At 45.6% G+C, this 17,464-nt stretch overlaps 1 protein-coding gene across 1 annotated transcript; it reads right to left on the reverse strand.

The window, feature by feature from the left end:
• Positions 1-7,080: 7,080 nt before the first annotated feature.
• LOC147086469 (immunoglobulin lambda-1 light chain-like) lies at positions 7,081-11,431 on the reverse strand. The gene is made up of 3 exons (XM_085978580.1): positions 11,328-11,431; positions 10,822-11,175; positions 7,081-7,748 (listed from the first exon to the last, which is right to left on the reverse strand). The coding sequence occupies exons 1-3, from the start codon at positions 11,374-11,376 to the stop codon at positions 7,420-7,422; spliced, it is 732 nt and encodes a 243-aa protein (XP_085834706.1). The 5' UTR covers positions 11,377-11,431; the 3' UTR covers positions 7,081-7,419.
• Positions 11,432-17,464: the final 6,033 nt, after the last annotated feature.

Raw genomic sequence — 17,464 nt, forward strand, 5'->3', positions numbered from 1 at the left:
GTATAAATGGTTTCTCCTCAATTCACTGCTGAATTTCTTAATTGTAAGGTTATGTCCTGTCCTGTACGACCCCCACCGGAGGAGTAATGTCTCTCCATCTAACCTATTAATTCCTTTCAAAATCCTAAAAACCTCAATCAAATCACCGCTTAACGTTCTATATTCCAGGGAATACAAGCCTCGTTTTGTAATCTCTCCTCATAATTTAAACCTTGGATCCCTGGTAACATTCTGGTGAATCTGTGCTGAACTCCTTCCAATATATCCTTTCTGAGATGCGGTGCCCAGAACCTGTACACAGTGCTCCAGATACTGGATTATTGAAGAAGGGTGGGAGAGATAAACTAGGATTAAAATCAGTTGTGGGGGAGTTAATAGTGTCTGTCATTAAGGATAGAGTGACTGCACAATTATGCAAATATGAGCTGATGTTGGGGGGGGGGAGCATGGCTTTGTTAAAGGTAAATCATGCCTGACTAATGTAGTTGCATTTCTTGAGGAGGTCACTAATCAGATAGACAAAGGAGTGTCTATGAATGTTATCTATATGGACTCCCAGAAGGCACTCAATAAGGTTCCACGTTAAAGATTATTGGCCAAATTGAGACCGCATGGAATTGGGAGGAGCCTTTTGATCTGGGTTGGAGTTTGGGTGGGAAGTAACAGACAGAGTCGGGATAATGAGTAGGTACTCAGATTGGCGGGATGTGAAATGTGGTGTTCCCCAGGGATCTGTTCTGGGGCCTCAATCTTTACACCGCATATATGAATTAGTTGGATGAAGGATTAGAGAGTTGTATACCCAAGTTTGCAGATGGTGTTAAATTAGGAGACACGGTAAGTTCTGTAGATGGGAGCAACACTTTAGAAGGGGCTATGTAGAGGCAGTGAGTGGAGTGAAATATGACAGATGTCGCTCAATGTGGGGGAGTGTGAGGTAATCCACTGTGGATCTACTCCTGTTCCTGTGCTCCTAGATCAGCAAGTGAGGATTCTGAATATGGTTAATCATACATGTAAAATGCCCCGAGAACACTGGACGAGAGTGTCGCCAATGCGCATGTGCAAGGGTGGTGTGGGGAGGCGGGGCTGCGAGTAGCATGCGTGAGAACCAACGAGCTTACATATTAACCCTGCGTGCGTATGTATTAATCACACGTACTATGACCGTGCTGACGTACAATCACCGTGCTTACATTGCATAATTAAATAGATGTGCTTGTGAGTGCAATTGAGATATTCTGATAGCACTGGAGGTGCTACGTTTCTATAAGTGTACTGATAAATAAAAATCTCTCTGTCTCTTGAGTCCACCAGCATATATTACAGTGAGGGATAAGGATTATTCTGACACCACACATCACGTGGCTGTTTGATTTCCAAACATTCAGCTTCTGTAGATCGGTGCTGAGACCACATATGTCACGTTGGCGCCCTAGATTCAAAAGTGAAATTGATCTATTACAGCCCATTCATTAAAGAGCGCCACGCATCATTCTGGGAGTAGATTACGATAGAGATTGCTAAAACTCAGTCTGGTTCTGTTGCTCAATCAAGTATTGAAAGGGGACATCATCCAGGTCGGAAAAGCAAAGATAGTGAAAGTATGGCCAGGGTCCTTGGGCTGGGCTGTGAACGAGGAACTGGAGGATAGACTATGAACTACACGAGGGGCAGTAAAAGAGGAAAATATGAACAATTCCCACACAGTATAGTAGGTCTGTGTCAAAGACTCCGTGTGGAGACACTTAAACCGAGATTTCCCCTAACTGGGCGGGTCCGTAGTGGGCGAGGTCGTTGGCGGGTTGCGGCCTCGCTGCTGGCTCAATCCCGCCCTCCGACATGACTTGCCCCTGATTGGACTTGTTAATATCGCTGTGCGAGTTTCCCAGCTAATTGAAGGAAGCAGGTCTGATGACGTCTACTCATGCCGCATCATCAGCTGGTTTTGTTAAAGGGACCATGTACAAATTTACGTTGACATTTGTGCTTTTACTGTTCTGCAGCATTGAGGTGCTGCAATCATTGACAAGCACTTCACAGAGGTACACGGCTGCACCCAGGCTCTCCCATGACTCCCTTCAGAGCAAGTAGGGAGGTTAATTTCCCTTCCAAATAGACCTCCCCAGGAGACCAACGCAGCCTGTATGCACAATCCACAGGAGCACACAAATAGGGATATCGTCAAGAGGACCAGGCTTCAGTGGCGCAAACCTTTCAATGATCTCAGTAGAACACGCTACGTTAATGCAAAGCCACACTCAACCTCATCCTGCTGTGCCACTCATCACATCCCTGTGACTCTGCCTTCCCTGTCCTACTCCTGCACAGACTTACTCACACCAACTTACCTTGCACCTCCCCCCATCCCTCTCTAACTACATTCTCACTTCCACATCTCACTAGCCACCCCTCACACGCATCCTCATCTTAGTCCAATCATACCAACTAGCAACACACAAGGATAGGCATTTGTGTGTTTTAGCCAATTATCATTCGAAATTTCTGTTAGAAGACATGGAAATCTTTTTTTCTACACTTCTTCCATTCTTCGACAGATTGGTGTGCAGCTTTGAAAGTGGCTTAGCGAGTTGCAGTGAATGTTGAAACATAATCGTACCCCCAACCCCGCAATGTTGATGAGTGAGAAAGGAATGGCTTGGGCATTGTAGGGATTCTTTAGGTTGTTGGTGTGGGGCGGTGCCAACCTGGCGCTTCATGTGGCAGCCATATCGGTGTGGAGCATCAAGTGAAGTAAATCTGGCCATGGTGAGGCCATCCCTGGAGCCCCGGACAGCAATGTGGTTGTGTGCTGATGTCCTCTGTCCTGTGCAGCATCAGGTGATTGTGGGGAAGGTTGGTGTTGTTGTTGGTGCTGCTGGTGTGCCTGTTGATGCTGGTGTTGCGGCTGAACATGCTCAGATTGGACCAGGGTGAGAGAGTATAAACCGTACCCATGCTGATGGAATAGATGGCAGGTGAGCTTGAGATGAGAGAAGGAATCTAGCAATGGTGAAAGAGGTTTTTCCAATGAGATGACACGAGCTTACATATTAACCCTGCGTGCGCATGTAATAATTAAACATACTATGAACGAGTTTGCTCCAGCACTTGAAATCTGCTTAAAGCTCAATCCCTCCTCCAAATGCAGTAAGCAACAGCTTCTGAGCTTGGAAAGTGACCAGCTGTGACATGGAAGCTTTTATAGCACATTTCCAGATGTCAAGTAATGAGATGATTCCATGACCATTCAACACCCGCCCAGCTTAACAGACGTGATGCACGAGCAGCGTGGACCCCGTTGGCGAGCTGGTAAATTCTAATGGCGGCCTCCAAATTGTTGTTACTGCTCTGTTAACAAGGCCATAATGACCTGAATTGCCTCCCCCACCCCTACATGTCGGGTCTGTTTAGCGCTGACAGACCCGACATTTGGTAAAGGCGTGCGGTGGCGGGTTGACAGCGGGCTCCCGACCAATGTAAAATAACATTTTCCCTCCTGACCCGCTACCGATCCCACCGCTGAACCACAGGAAAATTCCCCCCTAAGATTGCAGTCAGACTTTAGGTTGGAGTCATTTAGAACTCGGTACAGGGCCAGCCGATACTTTCTGGTGTGATAGCGGGCGAGATCGGTGGGGGTTCAGGGGGGAATGTGATATTTTTGTCAGCGGGTCAGGATCCCAGTGTCGTCTCGCCCCCAATGCCCCTTAGTGCAACGACAGCACTATGTTAGATTAAACTTCAACTGTGATGTGGCCATGGTCCCTTTATGATCGCAGCTGATAACGCGTCATGAAGGATGCCACCATACCCGCTCCATCTCATTGGACCGGTTAACGCAATGGTCGGGCTTAATAAGCCCCATTAACGTAAGTTCATTTTCAACAGTGGGATGGAGCCAGCAGCGGGGTCGCGACCCGCGATGACCACCCTCCGCACCAGACCCGCCCAGGTAAGCAAAGTTCCGGCCTTGACTCTAAAGCGAAAGGACAATCCAGGAGGTGTGAATCCGGCAGAATGACACTCCTGTCACTTGAAGTGCTCCAACTGTTCGATTCACCCTGAAATTTCTGAACATTTCAAATTTTAACTGTTGGGAGCGAAACTGCGTGGATCCCAATCTGTCCCAAGCGCTTCCATAAACCTCTCCGCCTTTCTCTCCACTTTAAGACCCTCCTTAAAACCTACCTCTTTGAAAAAGCTTTTGTTCAGCTGTCCTAATATCTCCTTATGTGGCTCGGTGTCAAATGTTGTTTGATAATCGCTCCTGTGAAGCACCTTGGGCCGTTTTACTACGTTAAAGGCGCTGTATAAATACAAGTTCTTGTTGGTGCTTTGTAACCTACATATAGTGCTCTTATGTTGAGCTCGCAATCCATTCCTGAACGCAATAGGGCACGGGAACAGTATTGGCAGAATGGATGGGAATAAGATGGGCAGGAGAGGGTGGAGGTATGTTACATGTAAAAAATTAGGAAACTCCACCTGAACCCACTGCATAAGCTGCTGCCGGTATATCAAAGCTCTCAGGCGGGATACCTTATTATAATATTTAAATCAGGCTCCCACAGTGCAGTTGGGAGCCTGACTTGAATTAAACGGCTGCAAGCCGGATTTCCTGGTGCTCAGGAAACCCGACACCGAAATCTCCCTTTAACGTTCCTTGCTCAAAGGAGAACTAGTTCAGTCTCTCCACATAAGTGAAGTCCCTCATCCCTGGGACCATTCTAGGAAATCTCCTCTGCACCCTCTACAAGGTCTTGACATCCATCTTAAAGTGTGGGGCCCAGAATTGAACACAGTACTCCAGCTAAGGCCTAACCAGTGTTTATTACGGTTTAGCACAACGCCCTTGCTTTTGTTACCTATGCCTCTATTTTAACAGCCTTCACAACTTGTCCTGCCACCTTCGAAGATTTGTGTACCTGAACCCCAGGTTTCTCTGATCCTGCTCCCCCTTTACTAACTGAAATGGAGCTATAAATCCTGGCAACATGTTTCCAGAAAGGCGCATTTTACTAGTCATAGTTAATAATTCCTCACGTTTCCTTCTTTCCATATTAATCTCTGGTTGTGATGATTTAGTGCATGCCCACTTCCCCATTACTACATTTCTCCTGCACAACTTACTTCTATGTAAGTAGATGAAATGTGTTCAGCTATATTATGGTATTAGGTAGTATGATCAATATTGTAAAAAAATAGCTCCTCTGGGTAACACCTAAATATATAACAGTAACATTTTACACCCATAATTTGTATTCTCTAAGTATCCACGACTCACTGCATTACGCTCTAGAAATCACCCAGCTTTTATCGGGCGAAGTTGCTCAGTTCCGGTCAGGAGTTCTGTTTGCTGTAGTTTTTACACGGTCTTTTTAAATAGACCCTGTAGACTGTTTGCTGTCATGTGCTACTTAAATAGACTCGGTTTGATGAATTAATATAGTTTGTTTGCCGTTCTATGTGAATGCTGCCTAAAGTCCCGTCCCACCACCACCACCAACAACAACTTGTATTCATATAGAACCTTTAATGCAGTAAAACGTCCAATGTCACTTCACAGGAGTGTTATCAAAACACTTTGACCCAAGCCGCATAAGGAGATATTAGGGCCGAGGACCAAAAACTTGGTCAAAGAGGCAGGTTATAAGGAGTGTCTTAAAGGCGGAAAGAGAGGTAGAGAAACAGAGAGGTGCAGCGAGGGAAGTCCAGAGCTTAGGGCCCAGGCAGCTAAAAGCACTGCCGCCAATGGTGGAGCGGTGCACAAGAGGCCAGAATTGGAGGAATGCAGATATCTCGGAGTGTTGTAGGGCTCGAGGAGATGACAGAGATAAGGATGGGTGAGTCCATGGAGGGATTTGAAAACAAGGATGATCATTTTAAAATTGAGGTGTTACTTAACAGGGAGCCAACGTAGGTCAGCGAGCACAGGGGTGAAGGGACTTGGTGCACGGTTTGGATGTTCTCAAGTTTACGGAGGGTCGAAAGTGGGAGGCCGGACATCAGTGTGTTGGTATAGTCAAGACTAGAGGTAAAAAGTGTGCGCATGAGGGTTTCAGCAGCTGATGAGCTGAGGCGCGGTGGAGTCGGGCGATGTTATGGATGATATTGGCTGTCTTATTTATGGCACGGGTATATGTTTGGATCTCATCTCGGGTTCAGATATGCCACCATGGTTGCCAACAGTCTGTATCAGCCTCAGACACGGTGATCTTGGCTATTGGGCAATGTGGAACTACAGTTCCCAAGATGCAGTGCGCAGTGTGGACAGCGCTCTGCGATGATTGGTTCTCCAGTCAGCCGTGTCAGTGTCAGGAGTGACAAAGAGGAATCAGTGATCATTACAAGCGCAGAAACAAAACCAAGAAACTACGCTTCACCGAAAAGCCCCTTGTCCAGGTGAGAACCAATCCATGCCCGAATTCAGTGCCGGCTGCTCCCGGGGGCGAGAATCCCTTCGGCCGCTCTGTGTGATTTTCTAAGGAACAGGGGAATACCTAACTTCACAGATACACAGTTCAGATATTTATAAAAAAATGTATTATTCCTTTGACGCTAATATCTCGAAACAATCCATTTGTTAACAAGTTACCTAATTCGCTCTTTACTCCGCCTCAGGAATATTCTCATCAGAAATGTATTTACAGACTGAAGCACAAATCATATTTATCAATTCTAACACCAATTTTAAAGGGATGGTCGAATCCAGGGTTGTCTTGCTGGTGATTTAGAGAAACGGATGTCAGTCAATTATGAAATATGTTTTTTAGGGGGAAATATTATTTAAAATCTGATGCAGTATATCAGAGAGTAACAGCGCGTTATCAGAACGATTCCAGCCGAAGTGCATCAGCTGATCCGTATCTCGACAATCCGATTCTCATTTTTCTGGGGTAGAACACAGACTAAATATTCATTAAACTCAAAAATCTTCGGAATCTTGGAACACTCCCTGAACAATACCTCCAATTGGTGATTAAATATTTGTAAATTAAAGGTTTAAGATTTTAATAATGTAATTAGCCACAAATAGACTTTTTAAAAACAAATAAAATCTGCCGAAAGACGGATCACTTTAAGTTCGTGGCAGCATTTCATGTTTATTAAGAGCTGTGTTACACAAGTTCCCATTCACAATATGATCACAGATAAAGGGAAATCTGTCCCCATTCTACACACAGCGAAAGTTTACACGCAAGATATTGGGGACAGTTGTACAGAAAGTTCCATCTCACATAGCTGGACAATCATTTCACTGACGTCTGATATTATTAAACATTCGGATGGTTTGACAAAAACTGAAATTGCGACAGCGATTACATAGCCAAAAAGGTGGATTGCACATATCGAATGATCTGTTTCATTACATTAAACACGAGCAAAAATCAAACTCCACTGCCAACTTGCACCGCCTCAGTCGGAACACGAGGAGGCGCTGATGGTCTTGAGAAGAGGCGAGCTCAGGGAGCCGTGGCTGACGCTGCAGGAATAGCTGGAGCCCTTGTTCCAGGCGGCGGCGGGGACTCTCAGGTAACTGCTCAGGCTGTAGGTTTGATCGCTGTCCGGGGACACGGCGCCTGTCGTCACCCCGCTGTCTGTCTCTTGGCCATCCACGCTCCAGCGGAGCCGCACCAAGCCCGGCTTAAAGCGACTCACCAGGCAGGACAGAGTGGCCGATCCCGAGCCGATTTCTTCCGAGGAGGGAGGGAGGAGAAGAACCGAGGGGCTTCGATCCTCGCTGCCTGTGTGTGGGGGGAGAGAACATTCATTAGTTTATGGAATCCGTCAGCAGTGGGACGCTCTGATCTGAAATCAAAGACGTCTAAAATCTCCGAACAATATTCACTTCAAAATAAATTACTGATAAATACAGGAGATCCAATAAGTTCCTAAATTTCTAATTCCTCTGATCCTCTGACAATTATTTTGCATACATTACAACAGTGACTTAGTTCAAAAGCACTTCATTGGCTGTAAAGCGCTTTGGGAAGTCCTGAGGTCGTGAAAGGAGTTTTTTAAAAGCAAATTTTTTCTTTCTTTCTTTCTTTCTTTCTTTCTTTCTTGTAAAGTAACAATAGAAAATGCTGGAAATAAAGACCGGGTCAGTCAGCATGTGTGAGGTGGAAAGATCAGTAACTGACCAGTTCAGGTGCAGGTTACACCCCCGGAACCGCACTAACCTGTCTGTTCCCGTTACACACACTGACCGACCGGCCGTGTATTCCCAGCATTTTCTGTTTCTATTTAACTTCCTATAAATGCAGTTTTTTCCTTTTTACTTGAATATAATAAAGCGTTTGATTGTCTTAAAATGCGGTCAGTGTTAACTTTAAAGAGGTGAACTCGCGGAGCTGTGAGCCGCTTTTCACCGAGAGTCCACATATGTTCTGATATCTCAAACTGATGCAGCCCTTTCAAAGAGCCGCCACAGGCACGATGGTCCGAATGGCCTCCTTCTGTGCTGTAACATTCTATAAGACTCGGCAGTTTTTTTACAATTCATGTTTTTTTCAGAATTGCGTGTGAGAAACTGATCCGCTTTAAATGTTACGGCGATGATAATTGAGCCGAGTCTGTTACCGGGCATTGAAGAGCTCACTGAATAATGAGAGGACATTGTACACGGGCTGGGAAATAATGCAGTGACTCTGTCTAACAATATTGTAAATAGTTTACACAGAGTTACACAGAATATACGTCAGAGAAACAGGTCATTCAGAATAACCAGTCCATGCCGGTGTTTATGATCCACTCGAGCCTCCTCCAATCCTTCCTCATCTAACTCTATCAGCATAACCCTCTATTCCCTTCTCCCTCATATGTTTATCTAGCCTCCCCTTAAATGCATCTATACTATTCCCCTCAACCACTCCCTGTGGTAGCGAGTTCCACATTCTCACCACTCTCTGGGTAAAGAGGTTTCTCCTGAATTCCCTATTGCATTTCTTGGTGACTATCTTATATTGATGGTCTCTAGTTTTGCTCTTCCCCACAAGTGGAAACATTCTCTCTGTGTCTACTCTATCAAAACCTTTCATCATTTTAAAGACCTCTATTCGGTCACCCCTCAGCCTTCTCTTTCCCCGGTTTGATGAAGGGTTTTCACTGTTTGATATTTCTAGTGAAATGGGGTCAAGGATTGTAAAAGATTCTCGCTACAGAGACAAGTAAGGATTCCTCCCCGCGCGGGTGAACTGATTTCTCTCTCGGGATCAGCTCAGTCTCGCTGGTCCCGGAGCGATCCGTTCAACACTGGGCGGTAGCGGGACCCGACAGATCAACCCAGGAGAATCGGCGCTATCCCCGGGGACACTGGACAGGGAGAGTCAGCAGACACAGCCTGGGGGAGGGGAGAGGGTCAGCAGCGAGAGAATGAGATGGAGAGAAAGTTCCCTTCAACAAACATCACCCAGTCTCACTCACACACACGGGGCTGGTCAGTAATTGTCACTGCGCCGCTCCATGGTAAAGCGCCGATTCTGCTCTATAAACAGCGGGGAGATTGCGAATAATGAGCTCAGACAGATTAAATATCTGAACACGTATTTCAGAATAAAACTAGTCCCGGCAAGTGAATACAATCCCGACTAGTCCCGGTGTTGCTGGCGACAGGGAGTCGATCCAACCGGTTGTGTGCTGGGACAGCGGGTCTCGGGAGGGCCCTCTCTCTCTCCCAGCCCAGAGCCGGACACCCGACGGCTGCGGTCAGGGGGACAATACGCCACAGGAATAAAACCAGCAGCAACATTGAAAGTTGCAAATGACCGTAAATGGGTTGGGATTCCCCGGGGGCTCTCCCGCCGGCTCCGGTCAATCTTTAAAAATCAAACGGTGCCCACTCTGGACAATAGATATAATTCTACATACACAAAGAAATAAGAAATGCATAGCATAGACTCACACAGCACAGAAGGAGGCCATTCGGCCCATTGTGCCAGTGCCGTCTCTTTGAAAGAGCTCTCCAATCAGTCCCACTCCCCTGCTCTTTCCCCACAGCCCTGCAATAGTCTCCTGTTCAAGTCTCAGTGTAACATAGGGACATATTCAGTGTCCACTGTCAGAACTTCACAGTGTAGCTCACAGCTTTCTCTCTCTCTCTCTCTCTCTGTCTCTTGCCGCACCCGAATGATACCGGCGCTTCGAGGGTTAAATTACGAGGCCGGGGTGTTTAAAATGCGAAAAACGATTCGATCAGGTAAACACAGAGAAACGACTTACTCCGGTCGGGGAATCAAGAACAAGGGGAGATCAACTTAAAAATAGAGCCGGGCCGTTTAGGAGGGAAGCTCTTTTTCACACAGGCTCGAGAGGCTGAATGGCCTCCTCTTGTCCCTCTGTCACTATTTTATCAATCAGTTCTCCTATGAGGACATTCAGCCCATCGTGCTTGTGCCGGCTCTTTGAATAGACCTATCCAATTATTCCCACTCCCCTGCTCTTACCCAAAAGCCCTGCATTATTCTTTTCAAGTATTTCTCCAATTCCCTTTTGAAAGTTACTATTGAATCTGCTTCCACCGCCCTTTCAGGCAGCGCGTTCCAGATCACAACAACTCGCTGCGTAAAAAGAACACTTCTCCTCATCTCCCCTATTGAATGGGAGCAGGAAATGGTGTCAAACTTCATTTCAGCGCAGTATTATTCCCCGAGGCGCTTCAACAATTCCAAATCTGACCAGTTTAACATGTTTTGGGTATAAATAGATCCAACATCAAAATTCACTGAATGGAGATTTCTCTGGCGCCCGGGAATGAAAGCGACTGTAAATTAATAATAATTGAAACAACGTGAATTACAGAATGAGAGAGTCACTTACTCTTTATACTCAGTACGGTCCCCGGTCCGAAGATGAATCCCGAGTCCCACGTAGCACAGTAATAGACGGCGGAGTCACCGGGCACCAGGGTTCCGATGGTCAGAATGAAACTGTTACTGGAGGCGTCTCTGGAAGGTTGAAATCGGTCCGTGAAGCCGGTGCCTCGGTAGATGCTGCCACTGGTATAATGGGTTAACACCCACACCGGAGCTTCCCCGGGTCGCTGTCGGTACCAGAACGCAAGCTTGCTGCCCACAGCCCCGTTCTGCATCGCGCACTGTAACCGGACGGTCTGACCCGCGGAGACAGGATCGGATATTGGAGACTGATTGAGGACGGGAGCCGCCAGGACACCTTCAATAAAAGAAAAAAATCAACCCATTCAGAGACGTGGAGCAAATAGGACGTTAATGCTTCAATAAACACGGAAATAAAACCGCGCGATTCTCGTTATTGAACCGATTTAGTTGCGGATAAACCCATGACTAAAACCATCCGTCTCGCACCTGTTAAATGGATCAGCAGAGCCCACAGGAGATGCATCGCTGGAGCCATTTCCTCCGGGGAAGCGCCAACAGCCACCGCTCAAATTTCCGACTGAACCGTGCGCTGTTCCTGTAAACTCCGGGACCCGGCCTGGTTACAGTGTCTGCAAACCTGAGACTCCGGGTGTATTTATTACCCGGTATGCAAATGGATGGGAGGGGCCAGGAAAAGGAAGGAGGCAGAATTTTTATTTCGGGTATTTTTTAAATCTATTTGTGTCTGATTAAATTATTAAACTCTTAATTTCCAAGATTTCGAAGACTTTGCGTTTAATGAATATGTAGTCTGTGTTCTACCCGAGAAAAATGAGGGGCGGATTGTAGAGATACGGATCAGCTGATGCACTTCGGCCGGAATCGTTCTGATAACGCGCTGTTACTCTCTGATATATTGCAGCAGAATTTAAAATAATCTTTTCCCCCTAAAATACAGATTTCATAATAGACTGACGTTCGCTTCTCTAAATCAGCAGCAAGACAACCCTGGATTTGTCAATCCTTTAAAATTGGTGTTAGAATTGATAAATATGATTTGGGCTTCAGTCTGTAAATACATTTCTGATGAGAATATTCCTGAGGCGGATTAAAGAACGAATCAGATGAATAAGAAAGAGGGGAAGAAAGCGGCATTTTACACCCTGCCCCGGATTAAAGAGAAGTTGTTCTGTTATAGTCTGAGTCATTCCCTTTAAAACTCAGGAGGGCAAATAAAACTCGGCACAATATTAATAAAATGACACCTTGCCTTTAATTTGCTGCCGGTCCGATTAACGCGCGAAGCTCCCGTTTTAAACCCTGTTCCAGTTGAATTATTAAGCGGCGGGGTCAGTTGTTTCTGGGGCTCTGTGATGTTGAACACTTCCCCTGTTTGGAGTCAATCCCTAACTCCCCACACTGAGTCTGGGTTCATGTTTTTAAAAGTCAGTTTGAAACTGGTTGGTGTCAGTTACTTGAGGGCGAAAGAAAAATGCATCAAATTGTTAATAATTGGGTTGGATGGAGATATTAGCGTGAATGGAATAATATTTTTTGTTTAATAAATATCTCAATTGTGTAACTGTGAAGTTAGGTACTCCCCTGTTCCTTAGAAAAACACACAGAGCGGCCGGAGAGATTCTCGCCCCCTGGAGTACCTGGCACTGAATTCGGGCAGGGATTGGTTCTCACCTGGACAAGGGGCTTTTCGGTGACGCTCAAGGTGCTTGGTTCTGTTTCTGCGCTTGAACTGATCTCTGATTCCTCCGTTCTGTTGGAATTATTAAATGTGCTTTGGTGCTGTGACTGGAGCTGTTCTCTCAACCTTGCACAGGGACCAAGAGCTTTGTCACTGCTGACACCGACACGGCTGACTGGAGAACCAATCATTGCAGAGCACTGGCCACACCGCGCACTGCACCTTGGGAACTGTAGTTCCACATTAGGTACGAATGCATGAATTGCAACAGTTATACTTTCCTTTCTGGCGCAAAAACACAAAAGGAAAAGCGACTCAACCATGGCTATCAAAAGAAATTATGGATAGTGTTAGATCCAAACCGAATTCATAAAAAGTTGCCAGAAAAAGTAACACCCTGAGGATTGGGAGCAGTTTAGAATTCAGCAGCAAAGGACCAAGAGATTGATTGACAGGTGAAAAATAGAGTATGAGAGTAAACTTGCAAGGTACATAAAAGAGGACTGTAACAGCTTCTGCAAGTATTTAAAAAGGAAAAAGATTAGTGAAGACAAATGTAGGTCCCTTACAGTCAGAAACGGGAGAATTTATAATGGGGAACAAGGAAATGTCTGAACAATTAAACAAATACTTTGGTTCTGTCTACACGGAAGAGGACACAAATAACTTTCCAGAAATGCTAGGGAACCAAGGGTCTTGTGAGAAGGAGGAATTAAAACAAATTAGTATTAGTAAAAAAAATAGTGGAGAAATTAATGGGGCTGCAAGCCGATAAATCCCCAGGGCCTGATAATCTGCATCCCAGAGTAGTAAAAGAAGTAGCCATGGAAATAGTGGATGCATTGGTTGTCATCTTCCAAAATTCTATAGATTATTGGACAGTTCCTGCAGATTGGAGGGTGGCAAATGTAACCGCATTATTTAAAAAAGGAGAGAGAGAGAAAACAAGGAACTAAAGACTAGTTTGCCTAACATCAGTAGTAGGGGAAATGCCAGAGTCTATTATAAAGGATGTGATATCTGGACACTTAGAAAATATCAACGGGATTAGACAAAGTCAACATGGATTTAGAAAGGGAAATCGTGTTTGACAAACCTAATGGAGTATTTGAGGATGTAATTGGTAGAATAGATAAGGGAGAACCAGTGGCTGTGGTGTATTTGGATTTTAAGAAGGCCTTTGATAAAGTCCCACCTAAGAGGTTAGTGTGCAAAATGAAAGCACATCGGATTGCGAAAAATATACTGGCATGGTTTGAATATTGGCTAACACACTGGAAACAGAGAGTAGGAGTAAATGGGTCTTTTTTGGGGAGGCAGGCAGTGATTAGTGGGGTACCGCAGGGATCAGTGCTTCGGCCCCAGCTATTCACAATATATATCAATGATTTGGATGAGTGACCAAATGTAATATTTCCAAGTTTGCTGACGACACGAAACTAGGTGGGATTGTGAGTTGTGAGGAGGATGCAAAGAGGCTTCAAGGCGATTTAGACAATTTGAGTGAGTGCGAAAATACGTGGCAGATGCAGTATAACGTGGATAAATGTGAAGTTATCCACTTCGGCAGGAAAAAGCAGAAAGGCTGAGTATTATTTAAATGGTGATAGATTGGGAAATGTTGATTCACAGAGGGACCTGGGTGTTCTTGTACACCAGTCACTGAAAGCAAACATGCAGGTGTAGCAAGCAGTTAGGAAGGCAAATGTTGTGTTGACCATCATTGGAAGAGGATTTAAGTACAGGAGCAAGGATGTCTTACGACAGTTGTACAGGGCCTTGGTGAGACGACACCTGGAGTCCTGTGTGCAGTTTTGATCTCCTTACCTAAGAAAGGATATACTTGCCATGGAGGGTGTGCAGTGAAGGTTCACCAGACTGATTCCTGGGATGGCAGGCCTGTCGTATGAGGAGATATTGGGTCGACTAGGCCTGTATACACGGGAGTTTAGAAGAATGAGAGGGGTTCTCGTGGAAACGTATAAACTTCTGACGGCTAGACAGACTGGATGCAGGGAGGATGTTTCCCCTGGCTGGGGGGTGTTTAGAACGAGGGGTCACAGTCTCAAGATACGGGGTAGGACATTTAGGACTGAGATGAGGAGAAATGTATTCACTCAGAGTGTGGTGAACCTGTGGAATTCTCTACCACAGAAGGCTGTGGAGGCCAAGTCACTGAATATATTTAAGAAGGAGATAGTTAGATTTCTAGACACAAAAGGCATCAAGGGGTATGGGGAGAGAGCGGGAATATGGTATTGAGATAGAGGATCAACCATGTTCATATTGAATGGTGGAGCAGGCTCGAAAGGCCGAATGGCCTACTCCTGCTCCTATTTTTCTATGTTTCTATGGCCAATAGCCATGTCAGCGCGTCTATTGACACCATTGTGTCAGATCTACCTCACCACCCCCTGTCTCGACCCATCCACTTTCCCTAAATTGTCACACTGCTTGTCCAACATCCAGCACTGGATGAGCAGAAATTTACACCCACTAAATATTGGGAAGACCGAAGCCATTGGCTTTGGTCCCCCGCCGCATATTCCGCTCCCTCACCACGGACTCCATCCCTCTCCCGGGCAGAACCAGGCTGTTCACAATCTTGTTGTCATATCGGACCCTGAGATGATCTTCCGTCCACATATCTGCAACATCACTAAGACTGCCTATTTCCACCTTCTTAACATCGCCCATTTCTGCACTTGCCGCAGCTCATCTGCTGCTGACACCCTCATCCATGCCTTTGTGATCTCCAGACTTGACTATTCCAAAGCACTCCTGGCCGGCCTAACACTTTCTACACTCCGTAAACTTGAGGTCACCCAAAACTCGACTGCCCGTGCCCTAATTCGTACCAATACCTGTTCAATGATCACCCCTGTGCTCGCTGACCTAGATTGGCTCCCGTTTAGGCAACACTTTGATTTTTGACGTCTCATTCTTGTTTTCAAATTCCTCCATGGCGTCACTATCCCTCTCTCTGTAACATCCTCCAGCCCCACAACCCTCCGAGATATCTGCGCTCCTCTAATTCTGGCCTATTGAACATCCCCAATTATAATCTCTCAACCATTACTGGCTGTGCTTTCAGCTGCCTGTGCCCTAAGGTCTGGAATTCCCTCCTGAAATCCCTCCACCTGTCTATTTCTCTCTCCTCCTCTAACACGCTCCTTAAAACCTACATCTTTGACCAAGATTTTTGTTATCTGTCCTAATATAGCATTAGTTCTTACGTGGCTTGGAATCATTTTTTTCCGAAAATCATCTTGTGAAGCACCTTGTGACATTTACGACATTAAAAGCGCTATATTAATACCAGTTGTTGTTGTTGTTGTATTTGGATCGGGATTTAAGGCCGGACTCACAGCAAACAGCCTATTTTACAGCAAACAAACCTTATTTGCTCAGCAAACAGAGTTTATTTAAGCAGTGCAGTACAGCAAACAGTCTACAGAGTCTATTTAAAAAGAGTCTGTACGAACTACAGGAAATAGAATTCCAGACCCAAATTTCAGCAACTCTCCCTCTCTCTGTCTCTCTGACTCTCTCTTTCTCTCTGTCTCTCTCTCTCTCTCTCTTTCTCTCTTTGTCTGTCTCTTTCTCCCTCTCTCTGTCTCTCTGACTCTCTCTTTCCCTCTGTCTCTGTCTCTCTCTCTCTTTCTCTCTCTGTCTCTCTCTTTCTCCCTCTCTCTGTCTCTCTCTCTTCAAAAAGTATGTCATTGGCTGTAAAGTGCTTTGGGATGTCCGGTGCTGGTGAAAGGCGCTATGGAAATGCAAGTCTTTCTATTTTCTATCAACTTAAATCATCTTAAACACCTTAGTTTGAGATAGTTTAGGTGTTTGTTGAGGGTCTCTGTGGCTTTACATTGCAAGTTAAATTACTGTTCCCTCCTGCTGTGGATTCGCTCGTAAATCTGATAGAACCCATTCGAGTTCGCGTCTCTTTCCCGCCTTCTTTTTTGATGACATTTTCAATGCAGCAAAATCCGCCGATGTGTCGAGTGTGGTCACGCGGGCTGTCCCGAACCTGGATAACATGTTAAAACAGAGAAATATATAGATATTTAGATCATGTTTATATCAGCTTACTTGTTCTCCATAAGGCACGGTTCTGGCTTACTGTTTATAGGCAACAGTAGACGGATATTAATCATAAATAATCTCAAATTAGAAACCAACAAGATTCTTTTTAAAATCAAAGTATCCATTCAGCCAACTGCAATGTTTGATTGGTTGACACGTCCACCCAATCCAATCAGCCGTTTCATCATACGCCATTTGCCAGGACAAGTGTTTCCAGGGTCAAGGGGCATAGTTCCGAACAATGGACCCAGGTCATTGGTTTAAGAGAATGGAATCCGGTGATATGGCGCCCCTACCGGCAAGCGCAGAGTCTGCGTGTGCCTGGGACTTAATGAACAAGTTGCTTGCCAGTTCGGAGGGCCAAGCTCGCTGCTTAGTGGCGTAGACAGATAGCAACAGCTTCTCCTTATAGCACACAGAAATGTACAGGTGCAAAAACACATACACACATGCACGCACTTACATACGCACATACATACACACAAACACATACAGACAAACAACTACACACGTAAACATACGCCTAGAAAGACAAGGGCAGCAGGCGCATGGGTACACCACCACCTCAAAGTTCCCGTCCAAGTCACACATCATCCTGACGTGGAAATATGTCGGCCGTTCCTTCATCGTCGCTGAGTCAAAACCCTGGGACTCCTTCCCTAACAGCACTGTGGGAGCACCTTCACCACATGGACTGCAGCGGTTCAGGAAGGTGGATCACCACCACCTTCTCAAGGGCAATTAGGAATGGGCAATAAATCCTGGCCTTGCCAGCGACGCCCACATCCCGTGAATAAAGAAAAATACTCTCACACACACAGAAACACATATATACACA

The sequence above is a fragment of the Somniosus microcephalus genome, unplaced genomic scaffold (genome assembly GCF_052327205.1).
Source record: "Somniosus microcephalus isolate GS21.2 unplaced genomic scaffold, FLI_Smic_1.0 unresolved_chr7, whole genome shotgun sequence".
NCBI classification, from domain to species: Eukaryota; Metazoa; Chordata; class Chondrichthyes; order Squaliformes; family Somniosidae; genus Somniosus; species Somniosus microcephalus.

Bases quoted from the DNA above. Each gene is read 5' to 3' on its own strand.
- LOC147086469 (XM_085978580.1), bottom strand. From the start codon at position 11,376: ATGGCTCCAGCGATGCATCTCCTGTGGGCTCTGCTGATCCATTTAACA. The intron at 11,176-11,327 runs GTGCGAGACGGA...CTTTTATTGAAG, and splicing joins TCTGCTGATCCATTTAACAG to GTGTCCTGGCGGCTCCCGTC. The intron at 7,749-10,821 runs GTAAGTGACTCT...CCCCACACACAG, and splicing joins GACCGTACTGAGTATAAAGA to GCAGCGAGGATCGAAGCCCC.